The sequence below is a fragment of the Elephas maximus genome, chromosome 11, assembly GCF_024166365.1.
Source record: "Elephas maximus indicus isolate mEleMax1 chromosome 11, mEleMax1 primary haplotype, whole genome shotgun sequence".
Classification (NCBI taxonomy): Eukaryota; Metazoa; Chordata; class Mammalia; order Proboscidea; family Elephantidae; genus Elephas; species Elephas maximus.
The window spans coordinates 90,066,476-90,093,647 of record NC_064829.1 but is presented as its reverse complement, the minus strand read 5'-3'; the positions used below and the strand labels follow the sequence as shown (position 1 = coordinate 90,093,647).

Here is a 27,172-nt window from a genome sequence, read left to right as displayed (position 1 = left end):
CTGAGGTGCTACTCTCCTATCTCTCTGATCCCTCCCCCACCCTCCACAGGCGGCTTCGTTAACATCCAAATTGCCTGAGCCAGAGGGAGAACTCTGATAGGGATCTGACTGCATTTTTTTTTTTAGCAGATTTTCTGGAAAAACTAGTTTCCCAGTGATGTCTCGGAGACAGCAGTCCATATCAAACCACATAAAGAAGCAGACCATGACAGCTTCTCCAATCCCCCAAACAAAAGAATCCAAATCTTTCCCAAATGAAGATACAATCCTGGAATTATCAGATACGGAATATAAAAACCTAATTTACAGAATGCTTCAAGACATCAGCAACGAAATAAGGCAAACTGCAGAAAAAGCCAAGGAACACACTGATAAAACTGTTGAAAAACTCAAAAAGATTACTCAAGAACATAGTGGAAAAATTAATAAGTTGCAAGAATCCATAGAGAGACAGCATTCAGAAATCCAAAAGATTAACAATAAAATTACAGAATTAGACAACGCAATAGGAAGTCAGAGGAGCAGACTCGAGCAATTAGAATGCAGACTGGGACATCTGGAGGACCAGGGAATCAACACCAACATAGCTGAAAAAAAATCAGATAAAAGAATTAAAAAAAATGAAGAAACCCTAAGAATCATGTGAGACTCTATCAAGAAGGATAACTTGCGGGTGATTGGAGTCCCAGAACAGGGAGGGGGGACAGAAAACACAGAGAAAATAGTTGAAGAACTCCTGACACAAAACTTCCCTGACATCATGAAAGACGAAAGGATATCTATCCAAGATGCTCATCAAACCCCATTTAAGACTGATCCAAAAAGAAAAACTCCAAGACATATTATCATCAAACTTGCCAAAACCAAAGATAAAGAGAAAATTTTAAAAGCAGCCAGGGAGAAAAGAAAGGTCTCCTTCAAGGGAGAATCAATAAGAATAAATTCAGACTACTCAGCAGAAACCATGCAGGCAAGAAGGGAATGGGACGACATATACAGAGCACTGAAGGAGAAAAACTGCCAGCCAAGGATCGTATATCCAGCAAAACTCTCTCTCAAATATGAAGGCGAAATTAAGATATTTACAGATAAACACAAGTTTAGAGAATTTGCAAAAACCAAACCAAAGCTACAAGAAATACTAAAGGATATTGTTGGGTCAGAAAACCAATAATATCAGATATCAGCACAACACAAGGTCACAAAACAGAACGTCCTGATATCAACTCAAATAGGGAAATCACAAAAACAAATTAAGATTAATTAAAAAAAAAATACACATAACAGGGAATCATGGAAGTCAATAGGTAAAAGATCACAATAATCAAAAAGAGGGACTAAATACAGGAGGCATTGAACTGCCATATGGAGAGTGATAGAAGGCGATATAGAACAATACAAGTTAGGTTTTTACTTAGAAAAATAGGGGTAAATAATAAGGTAACCACAAAAAGGTATAACAACTCCATAACTCAAGATAAAAGCCAAGAAAAACGTAACGACTCAACTAACATAAAGTCAAACACTACGAAAATGAGGATCTCACAATTTACTAAGAAAAACGTTTCGGCACAAAAAAGTATGTGGAAAAATGAAATTGTCAACAACACACATAAAAAGGCATCAAAATGACAGCACTAAAAACTTATTTATCTATAATTACGCTGAATGTAAATGGACTAAATGCACCAATAAAGAGACAGAGAGTCACGGACTGGATAAAGAAACATGATCCATCTATATGCTGTCTACAAGAGACACACCTCAGACTTAGAGACACAAACAAACTAAAACTCAAAGGATGGAAAAAAATATATCAAGCAAACAATAAGCAAAAAAGAAGAGGAGTAGCAATATTAATTTCTGACAAAATAGACTTTAGACTTAAATCCACCACAAAGGATAAAGAAGGACACTATATAATGATAAAAGGGACAATTGATCAGGAAGACATAACCATATTAAATATTTATGCACCCAATGACAGGGCTGCAAGATACATAAATCAAATTTTAACAGAATTGAAAAGTGAGATAGACACCTCCACAATTACAGTAGGAGACTTCAACACACCACTTTCGGAGAAGGACAGAACATCCAGTAAGAAGCTCAATAGAGACACGGAAGACCTACTTACAACAATCAACCAACTTGACCTCGTTGACTTATACAGAACTCTCCACCCAACTGCTGCAAAGTATACTTTTTTTTCTAGCGCACATGGAACATTCTCTAGAACAGACCACATATTAGGTCATAAAACAAACCTTTGCAGAGTCCAAAACATCGAAATATTACAAAGCATCTTCTCAGACCACAAGGCGATAAAACTAGAAATCAATAACAGAAAAACTAGGGAAAAGAAATCAAATACTTGGAAAATAAACAATACCCTCCTGAAAAAAGACTGGGTTATAGAAGACATCAAGGAGGGAATAAGGAAATTCATAGAATGCAATGAGAATGAAAATACTTCCTATCAAAACCTCTGGGACACAGCAAAAGCAGTGCTCAGAGGCCAATTTATATCGATAAATGCACACATACAAAAAGAAGAAAGAGCCAAAATCAGAGAACTGTCCCTACAACTTGAACAAATAGAAAGTGAGCAACAAAAGAATCCATCGGGCACCAGAAGAAAACAAAGAATAAAAATTAGAGCTGAACTAAATGAACTAGAGAACAGAAAAACAATTGAAAGAATTAACAAAGCCAAAAGCTGGTTCTTTGAAAAAATTAACAAAATTGATAAACCATTGGCTAGACTGACTAAAGAAATACAGGAAAGGAAACAAATAACCTGAATAAGAAATGAGAAGGACCACATCACAACAGAACCAAATGAAATTAAAAGAATCATTTCAGATTATTATGAAAAATTGTACTCTAACAAATTTGCAAACCTAGAAGAAATGGATGAATTCCTGGAAAAACACTACCTACCTAAACTAACACATTCAGAAGTAGAACAACTAAATAGACCCATAACAAAAAAAGAGATTGAAACGGTAATCAAAAAACTCCCAACAAAAAAAAGCCCTGGCCCAGACGGCTTCACTGCAGAGTTCTACCAAACTTTCAGAGAAGAGTTAACACCACTACTACTGAAGGTATTTCAAAGCATAGAAAATGACGGAATACTACCCAACTCATTCTATGAAGCCACCATCTCCCTGATACCAAAACCAGGTAAAGACATTACAAAAAAAGAAAATTATAGACCTATATCCCTCATGAACATAGATGCAAAAATCCTCAACAAAATTCTAGCCAATAGAATCCAACAACACATCAAAAAAATAATTCACCATGATCAAGTGGGATTTATACCAGGTATGCAAGGCTGTGCAAGGCTGGTTTAATATTAGAAAAACCATTAATGTAATCCACCATATACATAAAACAAAAGACAAAAACCACATGATCTTATCAATTGATGCAGAAAAGGCATTTGACAAAGTCCAACACCCATTTATGATAAAAACTCTTACCAAAATAGGAATTGAAGGAAAATTCCTCAACATAATAAAGGGCATCTATGCAAAGCCAACAGCCAATATCACTCTAAATGGAGAGAACCTGAAAGCATTTCCCTTGAGAACGGGAACCAGACAAGGATGCCCTTTATCACCGCTCTTATTCAACATCGTGCTTGAAGTCCTAGCCAGGGCAATTAGGCTAGATAAAGAAATAAAAGGTATCCGGATTGGCAAGGAGGAAGTAAAGTTATCACTATTTGCAGATGACATGATCTTATACACAGAAAACCCTAAGGAATCCTCCAGAAAACTACTAAAACTAATAGAAGAGTTTGGCAGAGTCTCAGGTTATAAAATAAACATACAAAAATCACTTGGATTCCTCTACATCAACAAAAAGAACACCGAAGAGGAAATAACCAAATCAATACCATTCACAGTAGCTCCAAGAAGGTAAAATACTTAGGAATAAATCTTACCAAAGATGTGAAAGACCTATACAAAGAAAACTACAAAGTACTAGTGCAAGAAACTAAAAAGGACCTACATAAGTGGAAAAACATACCTTGCTCATGGATAGGAAGACTTAACATAGTAAAAATGTCTATTCTACCAAAAGCCATCTATACATATAACGGAATTCCGATCCAAATTCCAATGTCATATTTTAAGGGGATAGAGAAAAAAATCACCAATTTCATATGGAAGGGAAAGAAGCCCCGGATAAGCAAAGCATTACTGAAAAAGAAGAAGAAAGTGGGAGGCCTCACTCTACCTGATTTCAGAAGCTATTATACAGCCACTGTAGTCAAAACAGCCTGGTACTGGTACAACAACAGGCACATAGACCAATGGAACAGAATTGAGAACCCAGATATAAATCCATCCACATATGAGCAGCTGATATTTGACAAAGGCCCAGTGTCAGTTAATTGGGGAAAAGATAGTCTTTTTAACAAATGGTGCTGGCATAACTGGATATCCATTTGCAAAAAAATGAAACAGTACCCATACCTCACACCATGCACAAAAACTAACTCCAAGTGGATCAAAGACCTAAACATAAAGACTAAAACGATAAAGATCATGGAAGAAAAAATAGGGACGACCCTAGGAGCCCTAAGACAAGGCATAAACAGAATACAAAACATTACCAAAAATGATGAAGAGAAACCCGATAACTGGGAGCTCCTAAAAGTCAAACACCTATGCTCATCTAAAGACTTCACCAAAAGAGTAAAAAGACCACCTACAGACTGGGAAAGAATTTTTCAGCTATGACATCCCCGACCAGCACCTGATCTCTAAAATTTACATGATTCTGTCGAAACTCAACCACAAAAAGACAACCCAATCAAGAAGTGGGCAAAGGATATGAACACACATTTCACTAAAGAAGATATTCAGGCAGCCAACAGATACATGAGAAAATGCTCTCAATCATTAGCCATTAGAGAAATGCAAATTAAAACTATGATGAGATTCCATCTCACACCAACAAGGCTGGCATTAATCCAAAAAACACAAAATAATAAATGTTGGAGAGGCTGCGGAGAGATTGAAACTCTTATACACTGCTGGTGGGAATGTAAAATGGTACAACCACTTTGGAAATCTATCTGGCGTTATCTTAAACAGTTAGAAATAGAACTACCATACAACCCAGAAATCCCACTCCTCGGAATATACCCTCGGGAAACAAGAGCCTTCACACAAACAGATATATGCACACCCATGTTTATTGCAGCTCTGTTTACAATAGCAAAAAGCTGGAAGCAACCAAGGTGTCCATCAACAGATGAATGGTTAAATAAATTGTGGTATATTCACACAATGGAATACTACGCATCGATAAAGAACAGTGACGAATCTGTGAAACATTTCATAACATGGAGGAACCTGGAAGGCATTATGCTGAGCGAAATTAGTCAGAGGCAAAAGGACAAATATTGTATAAGACCACTATTATAAGATCTTGAGAAATAGTAAAAACTGAGAAGAACACATACTTTTTTGGTTACGAAGTGGGGAGGGAGGGAGGGAGGGAGAGGGTTTTTTTATTGATTAATCAGTAGATAAGAATTGCTTTAGGTGAAGGGAAGGACAACACTCAATACATGGAAGGTCAGCTCAATTGGACTGGAACAAAAGCAAAGAAGTTTCCGGGATAAAATGAATGCTTCAGAAGTCAGCGGAGCAAGGGTGGGGGTCTGGGGAGCATGGTTTAAGGGGACTTCTAAGTCAATTGGCAAAATAATTCTATTATGAAAACATTCTGCATCCCACTTTGAAATGTGGCGTCTGGGGTCTTAAATGCTAACAAGCGGCCATCTAAGATGCATCAATTGGTCTCAACCCACCTGGAGCAAAGGAAAATGAAGAACACCAAGGTCACACGACAACTAAGAGCCCAAGAGACAGAAAGGGCCACATGAACCAGAGACCTACATCATCCTGAGACCAGAAGAAGTAGTGGGTGCCCGGCCACAATCGATGACTGCCCTGACAGGGAGCACAACAGAGAACTCCTGAGGGAGCAGGAGATCAGTGGGATGCAGACCCCAAATTCTCATAAAAAGACCATACTTAATGGTCTGACTGAGACTAGAGGAATCCCGGCGGCCATGGTCCCCCGACCTTCTTTTGGCACAGGACAGGAACCATCCCTGACGACAACTCATCAGACATGAAAGGGACTGGTCAGTGGGTGGGAGAGAGAGGCTGATGAAGAGTGAGCTAATTATATCAGGTGGACACTTGAGATTGTGTTGGCATCTCTTGTCTGGAGGGGGGATGGGAGGATAGAGAGAGAGGGAAGCTGGCAAAATTGTCAGGAAAGGAGAGACTGGAAGGGCTGACTCAAGAGGGGGAGAGCAAGTGGGAGTACGGAGTAAGATGTATGTAAACTTATATGTGACAGACTGGATTTGTAAACGTTCACTTGAAGCTTAATAAAAGTTAAAAAAAAAAAAAAGATGGAAGGAATACACAAAGTTACTGTAGTAGAAAGAATTGGTTGACATTCATCCATTTCAGGAGGTAGCATATGATCAAGAACCGATGGTACTGAAGGAAGAAGTCCAAGGTGCACTGAAAGCATTGGCAAAAAACAAGGCTCAGCAAAAAAGAGAAAGAACCTCAACCATATGGATTGACACAGTGGCTGCAACAATGGTCTCAAGCATAACGTTTGTGAGAATGTTGCAGGACTGGGCAGTGTTTTGTTCTGTTGTACATAGGGTAACTATGAGTTGGAACTGACACAACGGCACCTGAAAACTACTTTACCAAGCATTATTCCTTCTTCAGGGATTGGTCCCTCCTGATAACATGTCCAAAGTATGTGAGATGATATCTCACCATCGTCGCTTCTAAGGAGCATTCTGGCTGTACTTTTTCCACAACAGATTTTTTCGTTCTTCTGGCAGTCCATGGTATATTCAATATTCTTTGCCAACACCGTAATTCAAAGGCATCAATTCTTCTTCAGTCTTCCTTATTCATTTCCCAGCTTTCATATGCATATGAGGTGATTGAAAACACCATGTCTTGGGCCAGGCTCATCTTAGTCCTTAAAGTGACATCTTTGCTTTTTAACACTTTAAAGAGGTCTTTTGGAGCACATTGCCCAATGTAATAAACAAAACAAAACAAAACAAAACACTGCTTTATTGTTGACTGCTGCTTCTATGGGTGTTGATTATGGAGCCAAATAAATGAAATCCTTGACAATATCAATCTTTTCTCCATTTATCATGATGTTGCTTATTGGTCCAGTTGTGAGGATTTTTCTTTTCTTTATGTTGAGGTGTAATCCATATTGAAGTCTGTAATCTTTGATCTTCATTATTAAGTGCTTCAAGTCCTTTTCACTTTCAGCAAGCAAGGTTGTGTCATCCATAAGTCAGGTTGTTAATGAGTCTTCCTCCAATCCTGATGCTTTGTTCTTCTTAATAGAGTCCAGCTTCTCAGATTATTTGCTCAACATACAGACTGAATAAGTATAGTGAAAGGATTCAAACCTGTCGCACACCTTTCCTGACTTTAAACCAGGCAGTATCCCCGTGTTCTGTTCAAATGACTGCCTCTTGGTCTATGTACAGATTCTTCATGAGCACAATTAAGTATTCTGCAATTCCCGTTCTTTGCAATGTTATCCATAATTTGTTATGATCCACACAGTCAAATGCCTTTGCATAGCCAATAAAACACAGGTAAACATCTTTCTGGTATTCTCTGCTTTCACCCGAGATCTATCTGACATCAGCAATGATATCCCTGGTTCCATATCCTCTTCTGAATCTGGCTTGAATTTCTGCAAGTTCCCTCTCCATGTACTGCTGCAACCACTTTTGAATGATCTTCAGCAAAATTTTACTTGTGTGTGATATTAATGATATTGTTCTATAATTTCTGCATTCTGTCTGATCACCTGTCTTTGGACTAGGCATATTGATCTCTTCCAGTCGGTTGGCCAGGTAGCTGTCTTCCAAATTTCTTGGCATAGACAAGTGAGCACTTCCAGAGCTGCATCTGTTTATTGAATCATCTCAGTTGGTATTCCTTTAATTACTGGAGCCTTGTTTTTCCACCAGTGTCTTCAGTGCAGCTTGGACTTCTTCCTTCAGTATCATCGGTTCTTGATCATATGCTGCCTCCTGAAATGACTGACCGTCGACCAATTCTTTTTGGAACAGTGACTGTGTGTATTCCTTCCATCTTCTTTTGGAGCTTCCTGCGTTGTTCAGTATTTTGCCCATAGAATCCTTCACTATTGTAACTCAAGGCTTGAATTTTTTCTTTAGTTCTTTCAGCTTGAGAAATGCTGAACGTGGTCTTCCCTTTTGGTTTTCTAATTCCAGGTCTTTGCATATGTCATTAAAATACTTTGTCTTCTTGAGCTTCCCCTTTAGTTTACCCAGTAAACCCAGTGCCGTCGAGTTTAGCATGTATTAATAGGGCATTCCTTTCAACTGCTGAGTAGTATTCCATTGTATGGATATACTACTGTTGTTTATCTGTTCACTAATTGATAGACACATCAGTTGTTTCCAGTACACTGTACACTGAAACTATAAAATATTGTTGAGAGAAATTAAGGAAAATCTGTATAAATGGGGAGGTATACCCAGTCCATAGGCTGGAGGACTCAATATTGTTAATATATTAATTCTCCTAAAGTGATGTATAGATTCGTGGTAAGCCGAGTTCCAAGATGCCTTTCCTTCCAGGATTTCTGCTTCCTGGTGTACACGCCCTATATAATTCCCTTGAGTGTGAGCAGGACTTGTGAATATGATGCAATATCACTCCCATGATGACAATTTTACATTATATGATGTAAGAAATTTTGCAGATGTGATTAAGGTACCTAACCAGTTGATTTTGTGTTTACCAAAGGGAGATTATCCTGGGAGAGGGGACCTCACCTGAGCAGGTGAGCTCTTAAAAGGGCCGTTTCTGAAGGTAGAGATTCAAAGCATGAGTGCAACACTCTCCTGTTGGCCTTGTCGGAGCCAACTGCCATGTTGTAAAGACAGCCACATGGGAGGTAACAACAGGCAACTTGTAGGAGCTGAGAACAGCCCCCAGTTGACAGCCAGCACGAAAGTGGAGATCTCAGTCCTACAATTGCAACCAGAGGGCTTGGAAGACTCCAGTCAGATCACAGCCCCAGCCAACAGCGTAACTTCAGCCTGGTGAGACCCTGAGCAGAGGACCCAGGTAAACTGTCCCTGGATTCCTGAACCACAGAAACTGAGATAATAAATTTGGTTTGTTTTAAGCCACTAAGTTTCTTGTAATTTGCAATGTAGTAATGGAAGACTAATATGAGATTCAATGAAACTCTAATAAAAATCCCATCAGGCTTTTTTTGATAAAAATTGGCAAGCGGATTCTAAAATATAAATGGAAATTTACAACTCCCAAAATAGACAAAACAGCTTTGTAAAAGAAGAGGAAAGTTGGAGGGCTAACATGATTTGACTTCAAGAAGTATTTTAAAGATATAGTAATAAAATAGTGTGGTATTGGAGTACAGAGAGACCAATGGAACAGAATACAGTCCAGAAATAAACCTACAAATATATGGACAATTGATTTTGATAATAGTGCAAAGACAATGAAGTGGAAAAAAGAATATAATAAATGATGCTGGAACAATTAGATTTTCAGAAAAAGTGAACTTTGATCTGTACTGTCACACAAAAATTAACTCAAAATGGAACACAGATCTAAATGTAAAATTTAAAGCTATATATTATTCTGATACCAACCCAGACGAAGACATCACAAGAACATTTAAGAGTATCAAACACTGTTTCATGATAAGAACACTGAAGAAACTAGGAATAGAAGAGAACTTCTCAACTTGATAAAGGGTATCTACAAAAAAACCACAGCTAGCATACTTAATGGTGAAATACCGAGTGTTTGCCCCCTAAGATCAGGAACAAGACAAGGATGCCTGCTGTGGCCACTTCTGTTCAACACTGTACTGGAGGCTCTAGCCAGAGCAATCAGGGAAAGAAAAGGAAAAGAAAAAGTCATCCAGATTGGAAAAAAAAATAACTATCTCTATTTTCAGATGAACCAAGAAAACCAAACCCATTGCCATGGAGTCATCCCTACTCATGGCAATTCTGTGTGCCACAGAGCTGAGCTCCGTATGGTTTTCTTGGCTATAATCTTTACAGAAGCAGAATGCCAGGGCTTTCTTCCATGGTGCTGCCACTAGGTGGGTTCAAACCACCAACCTTTAGGTTAGTAGTGGAGTGCCTTTGCACCACCGAGGGACATAGATTTTCAGATGACATATCATATGTAAACCAAAAAACCAAACCCATTGCTGTTGATTCCAACTCATAGGAACCCTAAAGCACAGAGTAGAACTGCCCCATAGGGTTTCCAAGGCTGTATATCATTATGGAAGCAGACTGCCACATCTGTGGTACCACTGGTGGGATCAAACCGCTGACCTTTTGGTTAGCAGCTGAGCGCTTAACTGCTGCACCACCAGGGCTTCTTGATCTGATATATATTTGATTGGAGAGTTAGGACTAAAGGGTGTGGGCTTTCTTTTTGAGGTGGTAATTGTCAAGCAGGGTCAGAGGCCTCCAAGAAAGGTAGGATTCACACATAGGCACTGGATGGAACAGTGTTTACTTTCAAGGAAGAGAAGCAGAGTAAGATCAGCTTCAATAGTGGGCATAGGTCCCCCATGACCATCAGGTCAGGCCCCACAGGGATACCTGATTCTGGGCAGCACACATCCCTCTCATGCTGCAAGTGAAAGACCCTGTTCTCTCCCTACCAGGAAGAGATATAGTGGTGGGGTTGGCCAGGTGCCACGTGATACACACGCACACACAGAACAAAGGACTCATCAGGCCCTTAACCAGGTGGTATCCTCCCTGAACAGTCCCTTCTTCCATTCCTTTTTTGTTTTCCTCTTTCTTTCCCCTTAGCAATTCTTTCCTGCTCCTCCTCCCCGTTCCTCTTTCTTCCTTAACCCTCTTCTTTCTTTTCTCTTCCCACCTATCCCCTCCTCCTTTCCCATCCTCTCTAGTTCTTTTCACATCATCCCTCTTCCAACCTGTTCTTCCCCTCTCCCACCCCTCCTTCCCTTCTTCATTCTTTTTCCTTCCTCCCTTCTCCCAACCCTTTCTACTCCTTATCCTTTTTCTCATCTCTCTTCCCTTCCCATCCCTCCTCTTTCTCCTTTATCTGTTTTCTCCCTCCTCCTTCCCTGCTTCTCCTCCCTCCCCTCTTCTTTTCCCTCCCTCCCCATCCTTCCGCCCCAGCCCTCCTGCCCTTCCCATTCTTTCTCTTTTCCCTATCCTTCCTCCCCTCTCAGCACCCTTCTGTGTGTCCCTCCTCGCTCATTCTCTTCTGACTCCTACCCTTAATCTCTCCCAGTCCCTCCTTCCCCATCCTTCCTTCTCCTCTTCCCTCGTTCATTTTCGCCTCCCTTCTTCTGTCTCCTCCCATCTCTTCTACCTGCTTCTCTCAATCCCACCCCAACCCTCTTCTCTTCCCATCCTTCGGTCTCCTGACACTCCCCCCGCCACATCCTTCTCCCCACCCCTCATTCTCCGTCCCTCCTCCCCAGTTTCCTCCTTCCTCATCCCTCTCCTCCTCCCCTCGTTCTCTCTCCCCGCCGCACATTCCCTTCTTCTTCTTCCTCCCTCTCGCGACCCTCCTCCCTCCCGTCTCTCCTCTACATTCTTTTTCCCACTCTTCCTTCTCTGCCTTCCTCCCCAGTCATCCTCCCTCCCCACTCCTCCCCGCCGATTCTTCCTCCTCAGTTCTCTTCCTACACACATCCCGCCCCCTTGGCTGCGTTGCCTCGGAGACCACAGGGCCATTGACACGCGGCGGGCCTCGCTTTGGTCTCCGTTCGGCGGGAGGGGCCTGAGGGAGGAGGCGGCGCGCGGGCTTCTGGGAGCTGTAGTCCGGCTCTGTCCGCGCAGGCGCACTGCGGCCGGGCGGGCCTATCCGGCGCCGGTCATTGTCCTGACAGAGCGGCCGGGGTGAGTCTGCGCGCGGGGTTGGGGCGAGGAGAGGAGGGACGTCTCCCCTTCCCCGCTCTTGATCAGTGCCAGACCTGGCCTTTGCTTGGGCGGGGGCGGGCCGGGGAGACGGCGTGTGGTCCCCGAGAGGGGCGTGCGGGGCCGCGGTAGGAGGAGGGGGCGTGCGGGACTGGGGTGAGGGGAGGGGACGTGCGGGACATGGGTGAAGAGAGAGGGGGCGTGTGGGGCCGGGGTGAGGGCAGTGGTGGCGTGCGGGGCCGGAGTGAGGGGAGGAGACGTGACGGGCCGGGGAGAGGGGAGAGGGGGCGTGTGGGGTCCGGGAGAGGGGAGACGGGGGCGTGTAAGGCCGGGGAGTGGGGAGAGGGGGTGTGCGGGGACGGGGTGAGGGGCGCGCGGGCAGGGAAGAGGGGAGGGGGCGTGCTGGTTGGGCGCAGGTGTGCCCCCCTGGAGAGAGGGCTTGCAGGCTGAGTAAGGAAGGTTTGCGGTCCTAAGGTGAAGGGTGCGTTGACCTAAGGAGAAGGTGTTCAGGCTTAGGGAGCGGAGTGGAGAGAGGAAGCTGTTATTGACAGTCATGGTCCCGGGAGGAGAGCAAGTCTGTGTATGCGTGGCTGCGTGTGCTGGCCTTGGACTATGACTTGGGCTGTCTTTTTGTCTGTCTAAATGTGTGTTATCTGCCAGTGCACGTTTGTGTGTAGGTGTGTCTGGGTAGCCTCTGGGTGTGGGTGTGTCTCTCCAGAGACTCACCTCTGTCCATATCTTTGCCTGTCTCTGTATGTCTGTGTTTCTGTTTTGGGTGTTTGTGCAGGACTTTTAAGTGGGTGTAAGTATGTGGGTGCGTCTGGGTATGCCCCGTCCACAATGTGTGTGACTCAGTACACCTGGGCTGGTAGGCCTGGCAGAGCTGCCTTCCTTCTTTCCCCCACCTCTGTAAGCCTGGGGACCTCCTAGAACCCCCAGCTATGCCCAGCACGTCTCCCCAGATCAGTCTTTCCTCAGAGCTACATCTGGCTCAGAGAAGGTTCTGGAGGGAATGTTGGCCTAGGAGGGCAGGAAGTGTGTGGAGGACAGGATGGGGGGCCAAGGGAAGCTATTTTCCTCTCCTGCCTCCCATAATGAGTTGCCAATGAGTTGACTAGTACTCATGGCTACCCTACACGTGTCAGAATAGAACTGCATTCCATAGGGTTTTCAATAGCTGATTTTTCAGAAGTAGATCACCAGGCCTTTCTTCTAAGGTGCCTCTGGGTGGATTTGAACCTCTAGCCTTTCGGTTAGCAGTTGAGTGTGTTAACTGCACCACCCTCAAAACCAAAACAAAAGCCGTTGCCGTCCAGTCAATTACTACTCATAGTGACCATGTTTGACAGAGTAGAACTGCATCCATAGGGTTTCCTAGGCTGTAATCTTTATGGGAGCAGGTTGCCAGGTCTTTGTCTCCCACGAAGCTGCTGGGTGGGTTTGAACCGCCAACCTTACAGTTAGCTGAGCACTTAATCATTGTGCCATCAGGGCTCCTCCTAGGGTTGTTAGGAGGATTACATGAGGTACATTTGTCAAGTCTTGGCGTGTAATAATCACCATAAGTATTTGCTGTTAATATGTATGTGTGTGTCTGTGCTATCTGAAAGGCCTGGTCTCTCACTGTCCCTCCCTCTGTCGCCCCCATCCCCAGTTGTCTCGGCCCCGCAAGCCTGTCCACCCATCCTCCAATCACCGTGGGCAGCCGAGGGATGGCCACCCAGCTGCTGACGGATGAGGCCCTGGTGAGTCATGTCGTCCCCATGCCTACTCTCTGGCCTGGGCTGGAAGGCAGAGCGTTAGGGGCTTCTGCCCACCCTAGCGCCCTCCAGGGGCTTTGTTTTCTGTCCTCACCCTTTGACCACCCTGATACTGGCTATGAGCTCAACTGTGAAGGACAGAGCAGCTCAGGCATGACCAGTCATGCCCTCAGAGCTCTCAGGGGATGCAGGTCACCACCCAGAAAATGATGGTTTAGACATGTGACACCAAGAGTAAAAAAGGCCGGTGCAGAAGGACTTGGGGAGTACGATGCCGATGTGATCTTTAGAAATGGGCAGACAGCAGTAAATAGCCCTTAAATAGTTAAGCGTTCAGCTGCTAACCAAAAGGTTCGAACCCAGCCAGCGTCTCTGCAGGAGAAAAGACCTGGCAGTCTGCCCTCGTAAAGATTACAGCCTAGGAAACCCTCTGTGGCAGTTTTGCTCTGTCACGTAGGGTTGTGAGTTGGAATCACCTTGACAGCACACAACGTCTTAAGCTGGGTGATGGGTATATGGCTGTTTGTTGTATATCTCTCTAAACTTACTTTTATGCCAGAAATACTTCATAATAAAAATAATATATAAAGTACTCATTATAGAAAACTAGGAACATCCAGCAAACTATAGGTAAGACAATAAAACTCACCTGTAGTCTCTCTAAAAACCAGTTGCTGTCGAGGATGTTCTGACTTATGGCACCCGCATGTGTGTCAGAGGTGAACTGTGCTCCATTGGGTTTTCAGTGGCTGATTTTTCAGAAATAGATCACCAGGCCTCTCTTCCAAGGTGCCTCTGGGTGGACTCAAACCTTCAACCTTTCAATTGTAGCCGAGAACATTAACTGTATCACTCAGGGAATTGACTAAACAGCAACTGGTTTCTTTCTTTTTTTTTTTGGTTTATAGTCTCTACTCAAAGATAACCATATACAGAGTTTGTGTTTCCATTTACTTTTATATGCATTTACATATACTTTATATATATATTTATATAGAATTTAAAAAAATTGACCGAGTTTGCCTCTGCCATTTGAATCTTGAGTTTTATCATTAATATTACACAGTAGGGACTTTCTCCTGCCCTTGAAAACTTGACAAACGTCACTTGTTTTGGCTGCATAATCAGTGTATGTAAATGTTCATCCAAGATTGGTGAGTTTGATTTCTTAAAATCATTTTTCAGCGCGGAAAATAATATAAAAGTAAAAGGAAATTCCTGATAGGTAAGGAAATGCATGATCATTACAAAAAACTTGAAAAATCTAGAAAGATATTTCTACAAGAATAAAATTCACCCCTGGTCTTTCCTGAGAAGACAACCACTCTTGAATATTTGAGTGTCTTTGCCTCCTTTGATGAATATTCTAAAAAATAAGAATCACACCAGCTTAGCAATTTTGAATATCTGCTTTTTCTTCAAAGCTTTTCATGCTAAGTGTTATGGATTGAATTGTGTCCCCCAAAATGATGTGTTGTAAATCCGACCTATACCTGTGGTTATAATCCCCTTTGGGAATGGGTTTTCTTTGTTATGTTAATGAGGCAGTATTAGTGTAGGGTATGTCTTAAGTCAACCTCTTTTGAGATATAAAAGAGATTAAATAAGCAAGCGAGAAAGCAGAGATGGGGGATGTTAGAGGCCATGCCATATGAAGATCAGCAAGGAGCCAAGGAATAGAAGCTGAAGACACAAAGACCTTCCCCCAGAGCCAGTGCAGACAGAAAACCTTCCCCGAGAGCCAGCACCCTAAATTCGCACTTCTGGGCCTCCTAAACTGAGAAAATATGTTTGTTAAAGCCACCCACTTGTTGTATTTCTGTTATAGCAGCACTAGACAACTAAGACACCAAACATTGCTGTACACCACTGAAAACTCCTTCATAACATCCATTTTGGTGGCTGCTCAAAATGTTATCTAGTGGCTGTACCCTGGTTTACTTGATGGTTCCCTTACTGTTGGATGCTTAGACTGTTTCCGGTTATTTGTTGCTATAAATAATGTCACAAGGACAAGTTGACATAAATCTTTCCTTGTATATTATTATTGATTTCTTCAGGAGTGATTGCTTAACAAGGAACACTGGCTTGGATGTTTTTGAGAAACAAAACATTTTTGATATTTTCATATACCTTCATATAACTTTCCAATTTCATAAGTCTTCATATTAGTTTCCAAAGTGGTTACGGCAGTACATATTCCTACCAACGTGCATGAGAGGGCTTCTGCTAGCTTATGCTGACCAGAGTTCGGTATTTATTCTGCCTTTTCAAATCTTGCATGTGGGACAGGTGACAAAGGGCGTCTCATGGTCTCCTTCTGAGTAGCACTGTTCATGTTATTAGTGAGTCCCAGTTTTTAGAAAATGTCTGTTAACCATTTCTGTAAGTGGGCAGATTATCTTATGCTTTACCAGTTTACAGGAATCTGAGTATGCTTAAAGATTTTAGAGAAGTGTGTATGTGTGTATATGGAAAGATTCGTGGCAAATATTTTTCCCCAGTTTGCTTTTTGTTTCTGAATTTATTTATTTATATATATATTTTTAAGTACAAGAACCTTTAATATTTTTAAATCAAATCTGCTGGTCTCTCTCTCTGCGGTGTCTTCCATTGCCTTTATGCTGTGAAGTGGTTTCTCCATCCAGAGGTCAGATATCACCTGTATTTTCTTCCTTTTTATCCATTTATCATCTTTTTTTTTATTGTGGTAAAAATGTACATAACAAATCATACGCCATCTCCATAATTTCTGTGTGTACAATTCAGTAACATTGATTACATTCTTCAAGTTGTGCACCTGTTCTTGATATCCTTTTCCAAATCATTCCACCACCATCAACATAAACTCAATGCCCTCTAAGCAAAAACTCCCCCTTTCCCCCTCCCTCCCACCCCTGGTAACCACTAATCTTTGTCTCCTATACATTAACTTATTCCATGTAAACGAGATCATACAACATTTGGCCCTTTGCAGCTAACTTATTCGCTCAGCATGATGTTTTCAAGGCTCATCCACATCCATGTTGTGGCATGCACGGGGACTTCTTTTCTCTTTCCAGCTTTATTGAGATACATTTCTCACACCATAAAGTATACAATTCACTGTTTCCTAATATATTCATAAATTGTGCAGCCATCACCACAGTCAATTTCAGAACATGTTCGTTGTTACCTGGGAATGGAGCCCTAGGCCCATAAAGCAGTCCCTCCCCATTCCCTCCTGCCCCCAGCCCCTGGCAACCACTAACTTACTTTTTGTCTCTGTAGATTTGTCTGTTCTGGACATTTCATATACATGGAGTCATACACAAATTACAGCCTTGGAAACCCTAGGGAGTAGTTCTGCTCTGTTGATATGAGTAGGAAATGACTCGATGACAGTGGGTTTGGTTTTGGTTTCAATGTTTATGGAAGTAGGCTGCCACATCTTTCTCCCATGGAGCAGCTGGTGGGTCTGAATTGCTGACCTTTCGGTTAGCAGCTGAGCACTTAACCACTGTGCCACCAGGGCTCCTTCCATAAAGATTACAGCCTTGGAAACCCTATGGGGCAGTTCTACTCTGTCCTGTAGGGTCGCTGTGAGTCATAATCGACTTGAGGGCAATGGGTTTGGTTTTTGGTTTTTTGTGGTAGTTTTATGTTTAACCACTTGAGGAACTGCCAAACTTTTCCAAAGCAGCTGCACCATATATCTTCATTTTTAACTTGTCTGTGATCGTTGTCTCGATTTTTACCTGTATTATTTAGAAGGTTTTGTCAATTGTTTTTATTTCAGGATGTTTTTGGTTGTTTTGCTTTTTTTTTTTTTTTTGGGCTTCAAGTGAACGTTTACAAATCAAGTCAAACCGTCACATATAAGTTTATATACACCTTACTCCGTACTCCCACTTGCTCTCCCCCTAATGTGACAGCCCTTCCAGTCTCTCCTTTTGTGACAATTTTTCCAGGTTCCAACTCTCTCTATCCTCCCATCCCCCTTCTAGACAGGAGATGCCAACACAGTCTCAAGTGTCCACCTGATACAAATAGCTCACGCTTCATCAGCGTCTCTCTCCTACCCACTGTCCAGTCCCTTCCATGTCTGATGAGTTGTCTTCGGGAATGGTTCCTGTCCTGTGCCAACACAAGGTTTGGGGACCATGACCGCTGGGATTCCTCTAGTCTCAGTCAGACCATTAAGTATGGTCTTTTTATGAGAATTTGGGGTCTGCATCCCACTGATCTCCTGCTCCCTCAGGAATTCTCTGTTGTGCTCCCTGTCAGGGCAGTCATCGGTTGTGGCTGGGCACCAACTAGTTCTTCTGGTCTCAGGATGATGTAGGTCTCTGGTTCATGTGGCCCTTTCTGTCTCTTGGGCTCTTAGTTATCATGTGACCTTGGTGTTCTTCATTCTCCTTTGATCCAGGTGGGTTGAGACCAATTGATGCATCTTAGATGGCCGCTTGTTAGCATTTAAGACCCCAGACGCCACATTTCAAAGTGGGATGCAGAATGTTTTCATGATAGAATTATTTTGCCAATTGACTTAGAAGTCCCCTTAAACCATGGTCCCCAAACCCCCGCCCTTGCTCCACTGACCTTTGAAGCATTCAGTTTATCCCAGAAACTTCTTTGCTTTTGGTCCAGTCCAGTTGAGCTGACCTTCCATGTATTGAGTATTGTCCTTCCCTTCACCTAAAGCAGTTCTTATCTACTAACTAATCAGTAAAAAACCCTTTCCCACCCTCCCTCCCTCCCTGCCTCGTAACCACAAAAGTATGTGTTCTTCTCAGTTTATACTGTTTCTCAAGATCTTGTAATAGTGGTCTTATACAATATTTGTCCTTTTGCCTCTAATTTCGCTCAGCATAATGCCTTCCAGGTTCCTCCATGTTATGAAATGTTTCACAGATTCATCACTGTTCCTTATCGATGCGCAGTATTCCATTGTGTGAATATACCACAATTTATTTACCCATTCATCCGTTGATGGACACCTTGGTTGCTTCCAGCTTTTTGCTATTGTAAACAGAGCTGCAATAAACATGGGTGTGCATATATCTGTTTGTGTGAAGGCTCTTGTTTCTCGAGGGTATATTCCGAGGAGTGGGATTTCTGGGTTGTATGGTAGTTCTATTTCTAACTGTTTAAGATAACGCCAGATAGATTTCCAAAGTGGTTGTACCATTTTATATTCCCACCAGCAGTGTATAAGAGTTCCAATCTCTCCGCAGCCTCTCCAACATTTATCATTTTGTGTTTTTTGGATTAATGCCAGCCTTGTTGGAGTGAGATGGAATCTCATCGTAGTTTTAATTTGCATTTCTCTAATGGCTAATGATCGAGAGCATTTTCTCATGTATCTGTTAGCTGCCTGAATATCCTCTTTAGTGAAGTGCGTGTTCATATCCTTCGCCCACTTCTTGATTGGGTTGTTTGTCTTTTTGTGGTTGAGTTTTGACAGAATCATATAGATTTTAGAGATCAGGCGCTGGTTGGAGATGTCATAGCTGAAAATTCTTTCCCAGTCTGTAGGTGGTCTTTCTACTCTTTTGGTGAAGTCTTTAGATGAGCATAGGTGTTTGATTTTTAGGAGCTCCCAGTTATCTGGTTTCTCTTTGTCGTTTTTGGTAATGCGTTCTGTTTATGCCATGTATTAGGGCTCCTAAGGTCGTCCCTATTTTTTCTTCCATGATCTTTATCATTTTAGTCTTTATGTTTAGGTCTTTGATCCACTTGGAGTTAGTTTTTGTGCATGGTGTGAGGTATGGGTCCTGTTTCATTTTTTTGCAATTGGATATCCAGTTATGCCAGTACCATTTGTTAAAAAGACTATCTTTTCCCCAATTAACTGACACTGGGCCTTTGTCAACTATCAGCTGCTCATATGTGGATGGATTTATATCTGGGTTCTCAATTCTGTTCCATTGGTCTATGTGCCTGTTGTACCAGTACCAGGCTGTTTTGACTACTGTGGCTGTATAATAGGTTCTGAAATCAGGTAGACTGAGGCCTCCCACTTTCTTCTTCTTTTTCAGTAATGCTTTACTTATCCGAGGCTTCTTTTCCTTCCATATGAAGTTGGTGATTTGTTTCTCCATCACATTAAAAAATGTCATTGGAATTTGGATCGGAAGTGCAGTGTATGTATAGATGGCTTTTGGTAGAATAGACATTTTTACTATGTTAAGTCTTCCTATCCGTGAGCAAGGTATGTTTTTCCACTTAAGTAGGTCCTTTGTAGTTTCTTGTAGTAGTACTTTGTATTTTTCTTTGTATAGGTCTTTTACATCTTTGGTAAGATTCATTCCTAAGTATTTTATCTTCTTGGGGGCTACTGTGAATGGTATTGATTTGGTGATTTCCTCTTCGATGTTCTTTTTGTTGATGTAGAGGAATCCAAGCGATTTTTGTATGTTTATCTTATAACCTGAGACTCTGCCAAACTCTTCTATTAGTTTCAGTAGTTTTCTGGAGGATTCCTTAGGGTTTTCTGTGTATAAGATCATGTCATCTGCAAATAGAGATAGTTTTACTTCCTCCTTGCCAATCCGGATGCCCTTTATTTCTTTGTCTAACCTAATTGCTCTGGCTAGGACCTCTAGCACAATGTTGAATAAGAACGGTGATAAGGGGCATCCTTGTCTGGTTCCCGTTCTCAAGGGAAATGCTTTCAGGTTCTCTCCATTTAGAGTGATATTGGCTGTTGGCTTTGCATAGATGCCCTTTATTATGTTGAGGAATTTTCCTTCAATTCCTATTTTGGTAAGAGTTTTTATCATAAATGGGTGTTGGACTTTGTCAAATGCCTTTTCTGCATCAATTGATAAGATCATGTGGTTTTTGTCTTTTGTTTTATGTATATGGTGGATTACATTAATGGTTTTTCTAATATTAAACCAGCCTTGCATACCTGGTATAAATCCCACTTGGTCGTGGTGGATTAATTTTTTGATATGTTGTTGAATTCTATTGGCTAGAATTTTGTTGAGGATTTTTGCATCTATGTTCATGAGGGATATAGGTCTATAATTTTCTTTTTTTGTGATGTCTTTTCCTGGTTTTGATATCAGGGAAATGGTGGCTTCATAGAATGAGTTAGGTAGTATTCCGTCATTTTCTATGCTTTGAAATACCTTTAGTAGTAGTGGTGTTAACTCTTCTCTGAAAGTTTGGTAGAACTCTGCAGTAAAGCCATCCGGGCCAGGGCTTTTTTTTGTTGGGAGTTTTTTGATTACCGTTTCAATCTCTTTTTTTGTTATGGGTCTATTTAGTTGTTCTACTTCTGATTGTGTTAGATTAGGTAGGTAGTGTTTTTCTAGGAATTCATCCATTTCTTCTAGGTTTGCAAATTTGTTAGAGTACAATTTTTCGTAATAATCTGATATGATTCTTTTAATTTCAGTTAGGTCTGTTGTGATGTGGCTCATCTCGTTTCTTATTCGGGTTATTTGTTTCCTTTCCTGTATTTCCTTAGTCAGTCTGGCCAATGGTTTATCAATTTTGTTAATTTTTTCGAAGAACCAGCTTTTGGCTTTGTTAATTCTTTCAATTGTTCTTCTGTTCTCTAATTCATTTAGTTCAGCTCTAATTTTTATTATTTGATTTCTTCTGGTGCCTGATGGATTCTTTTGTTGCTCACTTTCTATTTGTTCAAGTTGTAGGGAGAGTTCTCTGATTTTGGCTCTTTCTTCTTTTTGTATGTGTGCATTTATCGATATAAATTGGCCTCTGAGCACTGCTTTTTCTGTGTCCCAGAGGTTTTGATAGGAAGTATTTTCATTTTCGTTGCATTCTATGAATTTCCTTATTCCCTCCTTGATGTCTTCTATAACCCAGTCTTTTTTCAGGAGGGTATTGTTCATTTTCCAATTATTTGATTTCTTTTCCCTAGTTTTTCTGTTATTGATCTCTAGTTTTATCACCTTGTGGTCTGAGAAGATGCTTTGTAATATTTCGATGTTTTGGACTCTGCAAAGGTTTGTTTTATGACCTAATATGTGGTCTATTCTAGAGAATGTTCCATGTGCGCTAGAAAAAAAAGTATACTTTGCAGCAGTTGGGTGGAGAGTTCTGTATAAGTCAATGAGGTCAAGTTGGTTGATTGTTGTAAGTAGGTCTTCCGTGTCTCTATTGAGCTTCTTACTGGATGTTCTGTCCTTCTCCGAAAGTGGTGTGTTGAAGTCTCCTACTGTAATTGTGGAGGTGTCTATCTCACTTTTCAATTCTGTTAAAATTTGATTTATGTATCTTGCAGCCCTGTCATTGGGTGCATAAATATTTAATATGGTTATATCCTCCTGGTCCATTGTCCCTTTAATCATTATGTAGTGTCCTTCTTTATCCTTTGTGGTGGATTTAACTTTAAAGTCTATTTTGTCAGAAATTAATATTGCTACTCGTCTTCTTTTTTGCTTATTGTTTGCTTGATATATTTTTTTCCATCCTTTGAGTTTTAGTTTGTGTCTCTAAGTCTAAGGTGTGTCGCTTGTAGGCAGCATATAGACGGATCGTGTTTCTTTATCCAGTCTGAGACTCTCTGTCTCTTTATTGGTGCATTTAGTCCATTTACATTCAGTGTAATTATAGATAAGTATGCGTTTAGTGCTGTCATTTTGATGCCTTTTTATGTGTGTTGTTGACAATTTCATTTTTCCACTTTCTTTTTTGTGGTGAGACGTTTTCTTTGTAATTTGTGTGTTCCTCATTTTCATAGTATTTGACTTTATGTTTGCTGAGTCTTTACGTTTTTCTTGGTTTTTATTTTGAGTTATGGAGTTGTTATACCTCTTTGTGGTTACCTTAACATTTACACCTATTTTTCTAAGTAAAAACCTAACTTGTATTGTTCTATATCGCCTTGTATCCCTCTCCATATGGCAGTTCTATGCCACCTGTATTTAGTCCCTCTTTTTGATTATTGTGATCTTTTACATATTGACTTCAATGATTCCCTGTTTTGGGCATTTTTTTTTTTAATTAATCTTCATTTGTTTTTGTGATTTCCCTATTTGAGTTGATATCAGGATGTTCTGTTCTGTGACCTTGTGTTGTGATGGTATCTGATATTATTGGTTTTCTACCCAAACAATTTCCTTTAGTATTTCTTGTAGCTTTGGTTTGGTTTTTGCAAATTCTCTAAACTTGTGTTTATCTGTAAATATCTTAATTTCGCCTTCATATTTGAGAGAGAGTTTTGCTGGATATATGATCCTTGGCTGGCAGTTTTTCTCCTTCAGTGCTCTGTATATGTCATCCCATTGCCTTCTTGCCTGCATGGTTTCTGCTCAGTAGTCTGAACTTATTGATTCTCTCTTGTAGGAAACCTTTCTTTTCTCCCTGGCTGCTTTTAAAATTTTATCTTTATCTTTGATTTTGGCAAGTTCGATGATAATATGTCTTGGTGTTTTTCTTTTTGGATCAATCTTAAATGGGGTTCGATGAGCATCTTGGATAGATATCCCTTCGTCTTTCATGATGTCAGGGAAGTTTCCTGTCAGCAGATCTTCAACTATTCTGTCTGTATTTTCAGTTCCTGTTCCGGGATTCCAATCACACGCAAGTTATCCTTCTTGATAGAGTCCCACATGCTTCTTAGGGTTTCTTCATTTTTAAAAATTCTTTTATCTGATTTTTTTTCAGCTATGTTGGTGTTAATTCCCTGGTCCTCCAGATTTCCCATTCTGCATTCTAATTGCTCGAGTCTGCTCCTCTGACTTCTATTGCGTTGTCTAATTCTGTAATTTTATTGTTAATCTTTTGGATTTCTGAATGCTGTCTCTCTATGGATTCTTGCAGCTTATTAATTTTTCCACTATGTTCTTGAATAATCTTTTTAAGTTCTTCAACTGTTTTATCAGTGTGTTCCTTGGCTTTTTCTGCAGATTGCCTTATTTCAATCCTGAGGTCATCCCTGATGTCTTGAAGCATTCTGTAAATTAGTTTTTTATATTCTGTATCTGATAATTCCAGGATTGTATCTCATTTGGGAAAGATTTTGATTCTTTTGTTTGGGGGGTTGTAGTAGTAGTCATGGTCTGCTTCTTTATGTGGTTTGATATCGACTGCTGTCTCCGAGCCATCACTAAGATATTGTAGTGATTTATTCTATGTTTGCTCACTGAGTCTTATCTTGTTTTGTTTTCTTTCAGTATACGTGGATGGGCTACTAGATTGTGGTGTCTTGATTGTTGTAGCCCTTGGCTTACTTATGACCTATTACCAGCTGGTTTGGGCTGTTACCAGATATATAGGCCTGAGTCCATTCACTATTCTTGAGTAGAATCTGATTTTGGGTCATCAAGTGTGTGATGCACACTGTCACCTATCCACCTTGAGAAGTAGTGGTGATAGTTGTGTGCACCAGATTCTAGTAGCAGCTGGGGTTCACACTCCGGTGGGGGGGGAGGCAGGATGCTGATGGGCTTCCCCCAAGTGTCAGTGAGGTAGATGTGTCTCTCTTCCTATAGCACCTTGGTGGGAGGGCTCTGCAGCTGTACCTTAGGCCCCCAATGCAAGTACCTCTACTGATTGGTAGGTGTCACCCTGCTTAGACCCCTAAGGCAGGAGGCTAGGTGGTCTGGGGGGAGCTTCAGCCCTCAGTTCCCTGTTGTGGGTCAGTGAGGGCTCTGTTGAATACGCAGATATATCAGACCTGGGAAACTTGTCTTTCTAGTAAATCCGCTAAAAGAAATGCAGTCAGATCGTTATCAGAAATGCCTTTGCATTATAATAGCCACCTTATTCCCTGTAGGGATGAAAGCCCGAGACTGTGGATCACATATGCTTGGCTGGACCTGGTTCTGTGTTTTTAGTCCAAATTAGAGAAGGATTTTTGGTCCCTGGGTTTTTTGTGGTTGCTTCTCTCAGGCCAGAAGAATTGGTTAGGAAAAGACCAAAAAAAAAAGGAAAAGAAAAACCGTGGAGCAGTTCTCCCTCTGGCTCAGGAAATTCCAATGTTAATGAAGCAGCCTGGGAAGGGGGGGGTTCAGAAAAACGGGAGAGAATAGCACCCCAGAATATAGACAAAGTTACTTATCTTGCTTGGGATGACTGTTTTATCTGAGATTCCCGAGGGGCACGTTGCCTATGTGCGCTGGCTGGGTAGAGATTGCCCCCGAGGGTCAGGTCTGCATCCCGTGCTTGAGCTGTCTCAGAAGCTGCGGTCAGTTCCTCCGCTGCCAGTCCAAAGCCCCGTGCCAAGGTTCCCCGGCTGGGACGCTGTACTCCCAGCTCCAAATCTAGTCGCTGCCTCCCGGTGACTTCTCCTCCCGCCAGCTGCGTCGCCGCGCCGCCCGTACTGACCGGCTGGGCCCCCTCCAGGTCAGTTCAGGGGGCTGGGGCTGCGCCCTGTGTTTGCATCGTCACAGGGTGTGGTGCTCAGCTCCCCTGCGCCCAGTCCAAAGCCCGGCACCAAGGTTCCCCACCTAGGACACTGCACCCCCGGCTCCAAAACCAGTCACTGCCTTCCGGGGACTTCTCCTCCCACCAGCCGCGTCGCCGCGCCACCCATGCGGACCGGCTAGGCCCCCTCCCGAGGTCAGTTCAGTGGGGTAGAGCTGCGCCCCGTGTTTCTGCCGTCACAGGATGTGGTGCTTAGCTCCCCTGTGCCCAGTCCAAAGCCCTGCGCCAAGGTTCCCCGGCTGGGACGCTGCACTCCTGGCTCCAAAACCAGTCGCTGCCTCCTGGCGACTTCTCCTGCTGCCAGCCGTGTCGCTGCACCGCCTACGCTGACCGGCTGGGCCCTCTCCTGAGGTCAGTTCGGGGGGTAGGGCTGCGCCCCGTGTTTGTGCCGTCACAGGATGTTGTGCTCAACTCCCCTGTGCCCAGTCCAAAGCCCGGCGCCAAGGTTACCTGACTGGGACACTGGCTCCAGGCTCCGAAAACAATCGCTGCTTCCCCGGAGTTGTTCGTTCATGGTCTCTGTCACTCAGGTCAACTCTTCAAATCTGTGTTTGTTGGTCAGGGTTCGTAGATTGTCATGTATGTTATCGATTCACTTGTTTTTCCGAGTCTTTCTTGCAAGAGGGATCCGCGGTAGCGTCTACCTAGTCAGCCATCTTGGACTCCTCCGTCCTGTTTTGCTTTTTGTTTTGTTTTTGGTGTAACTATATTCAGATCATGATGGCAATGGTGGTTCAGTGGTAGACTTCTCACCTTCCATGTGGGAGACCTAGGTTCGACTTCCAGCCATTCCATCTCATGCGCAGCCACTGCCCATCTGTCAGTAGAGGCTTTCATATTACTACGATGCTGAATAGGTGTCAACTGTCAGCAGAACTTCCAGACTAAGATGGGCCAAGAAGAAGGGCTTGGTGATCTGCTTCCAAAAATCAGCCTATGAAAACCCTATGGATCACAACGGCCAGATCCCCAACTGATCATGGAGATGGTGCTGGACCGGGCAGAGTTTCTTTCCGTTGCACGTGGGGTCACCATGAGTCGGGGTAGACTCCATGGCAGTTAACAACAACAACATTCAGATCAAAAAGTGGAGCCTCTCTGATTTCAGCTCTTTTGATTTTGGTGACGTTTTCCTTGTGGTGAAATTGTTTATGTCATGACACTGGAAACCAACATACATGAAGTACTAGAATGAGTGGCCTTGGACATGCGCACACAAAGAACTCAGAGAGTTTCAGCACTTTCCATGTCCCTTGAGCTACTGGCCTGGGCTGCTGGGCCTGGGGAGGCCAGGCCACTTGGGTTCTGGCCCTGCTGTCAGCATAGCCTGGGAATCATAGGTGAAATATATGGATTTTTTTTTTTCCGTGTAGGTAACAAGGTAAAGATTTTTAAAACCCCCATAGGGCAAAATAGGAAATTTTGGCCAGCTGGACTGAGCCCAAGGAATCTATGTCTTATGTGTAGCACACACAGCCTCCCTTTCCTGTTAGTGGGAGTTGCCCCATTGGGTGATTTCAGGACGCAGTCTCCTTCATGAGCCTGGGCTCACACACATGAAAGATGTGAACTTTAAGGAAAGGGGTTGATGGTCAAGCATTTTCCCTGGCAATATGTTCAGGGTCATTCACAATATATTTGAAAGAGAAGACGTTAGCCATGACACTCTGCAACATTTATGCACTTATCTTGTTTACAAGGAGCACTGTTGGCACAGTAGTTAAGCTCTGGTAAGGCGCTAGGCTGCCAGCTGAAAGGTCAGCAGTTCAAACCCACCAGCTGCTCTATGGAGAAAGATATGGCAGTCTGCTTCCATAAAAATTACAGCCCTGGAAACCCTATGGGGCAGTTATACTCTGTCCTATAGGGTTGCTATGAATCAAAATTGACTTAGCGGTAGTGGGTTTGGGGCTTTTTTTTTTTTTTGTCTTGTTCACAGGTGTAAGTTACACCATTCTTATCAGCATCCAGTCCAAACAAAAATACTCCTGCGTTA

General features: G+C 42.3%; 1 protein-coding gene across 1 annotated transcript in view; it reads left to right on the top strand.

Moving 5' to 3' along the window:
- Positions 1-27,172, top strand: part of LOC126086175 (zinc finger protein 470-like) — a 73,327-nt gene that overhangs the window by 30,287 nt on the left and 15,868 nt on the right. The window contains exons 6-7 of the mRNA XM_049902358.1: positions 11,954-12,159; positions 13,686-13,776. Coding sequence (XP_049758315.1) covers positions 11,954-12,159; positions 13,686-13,776 — 297 coding nt within the window. The remainder of the gene's footprint in view (positions 1-11,953; positions 12,160-13,685; positions 13,777-27,172) is intronic.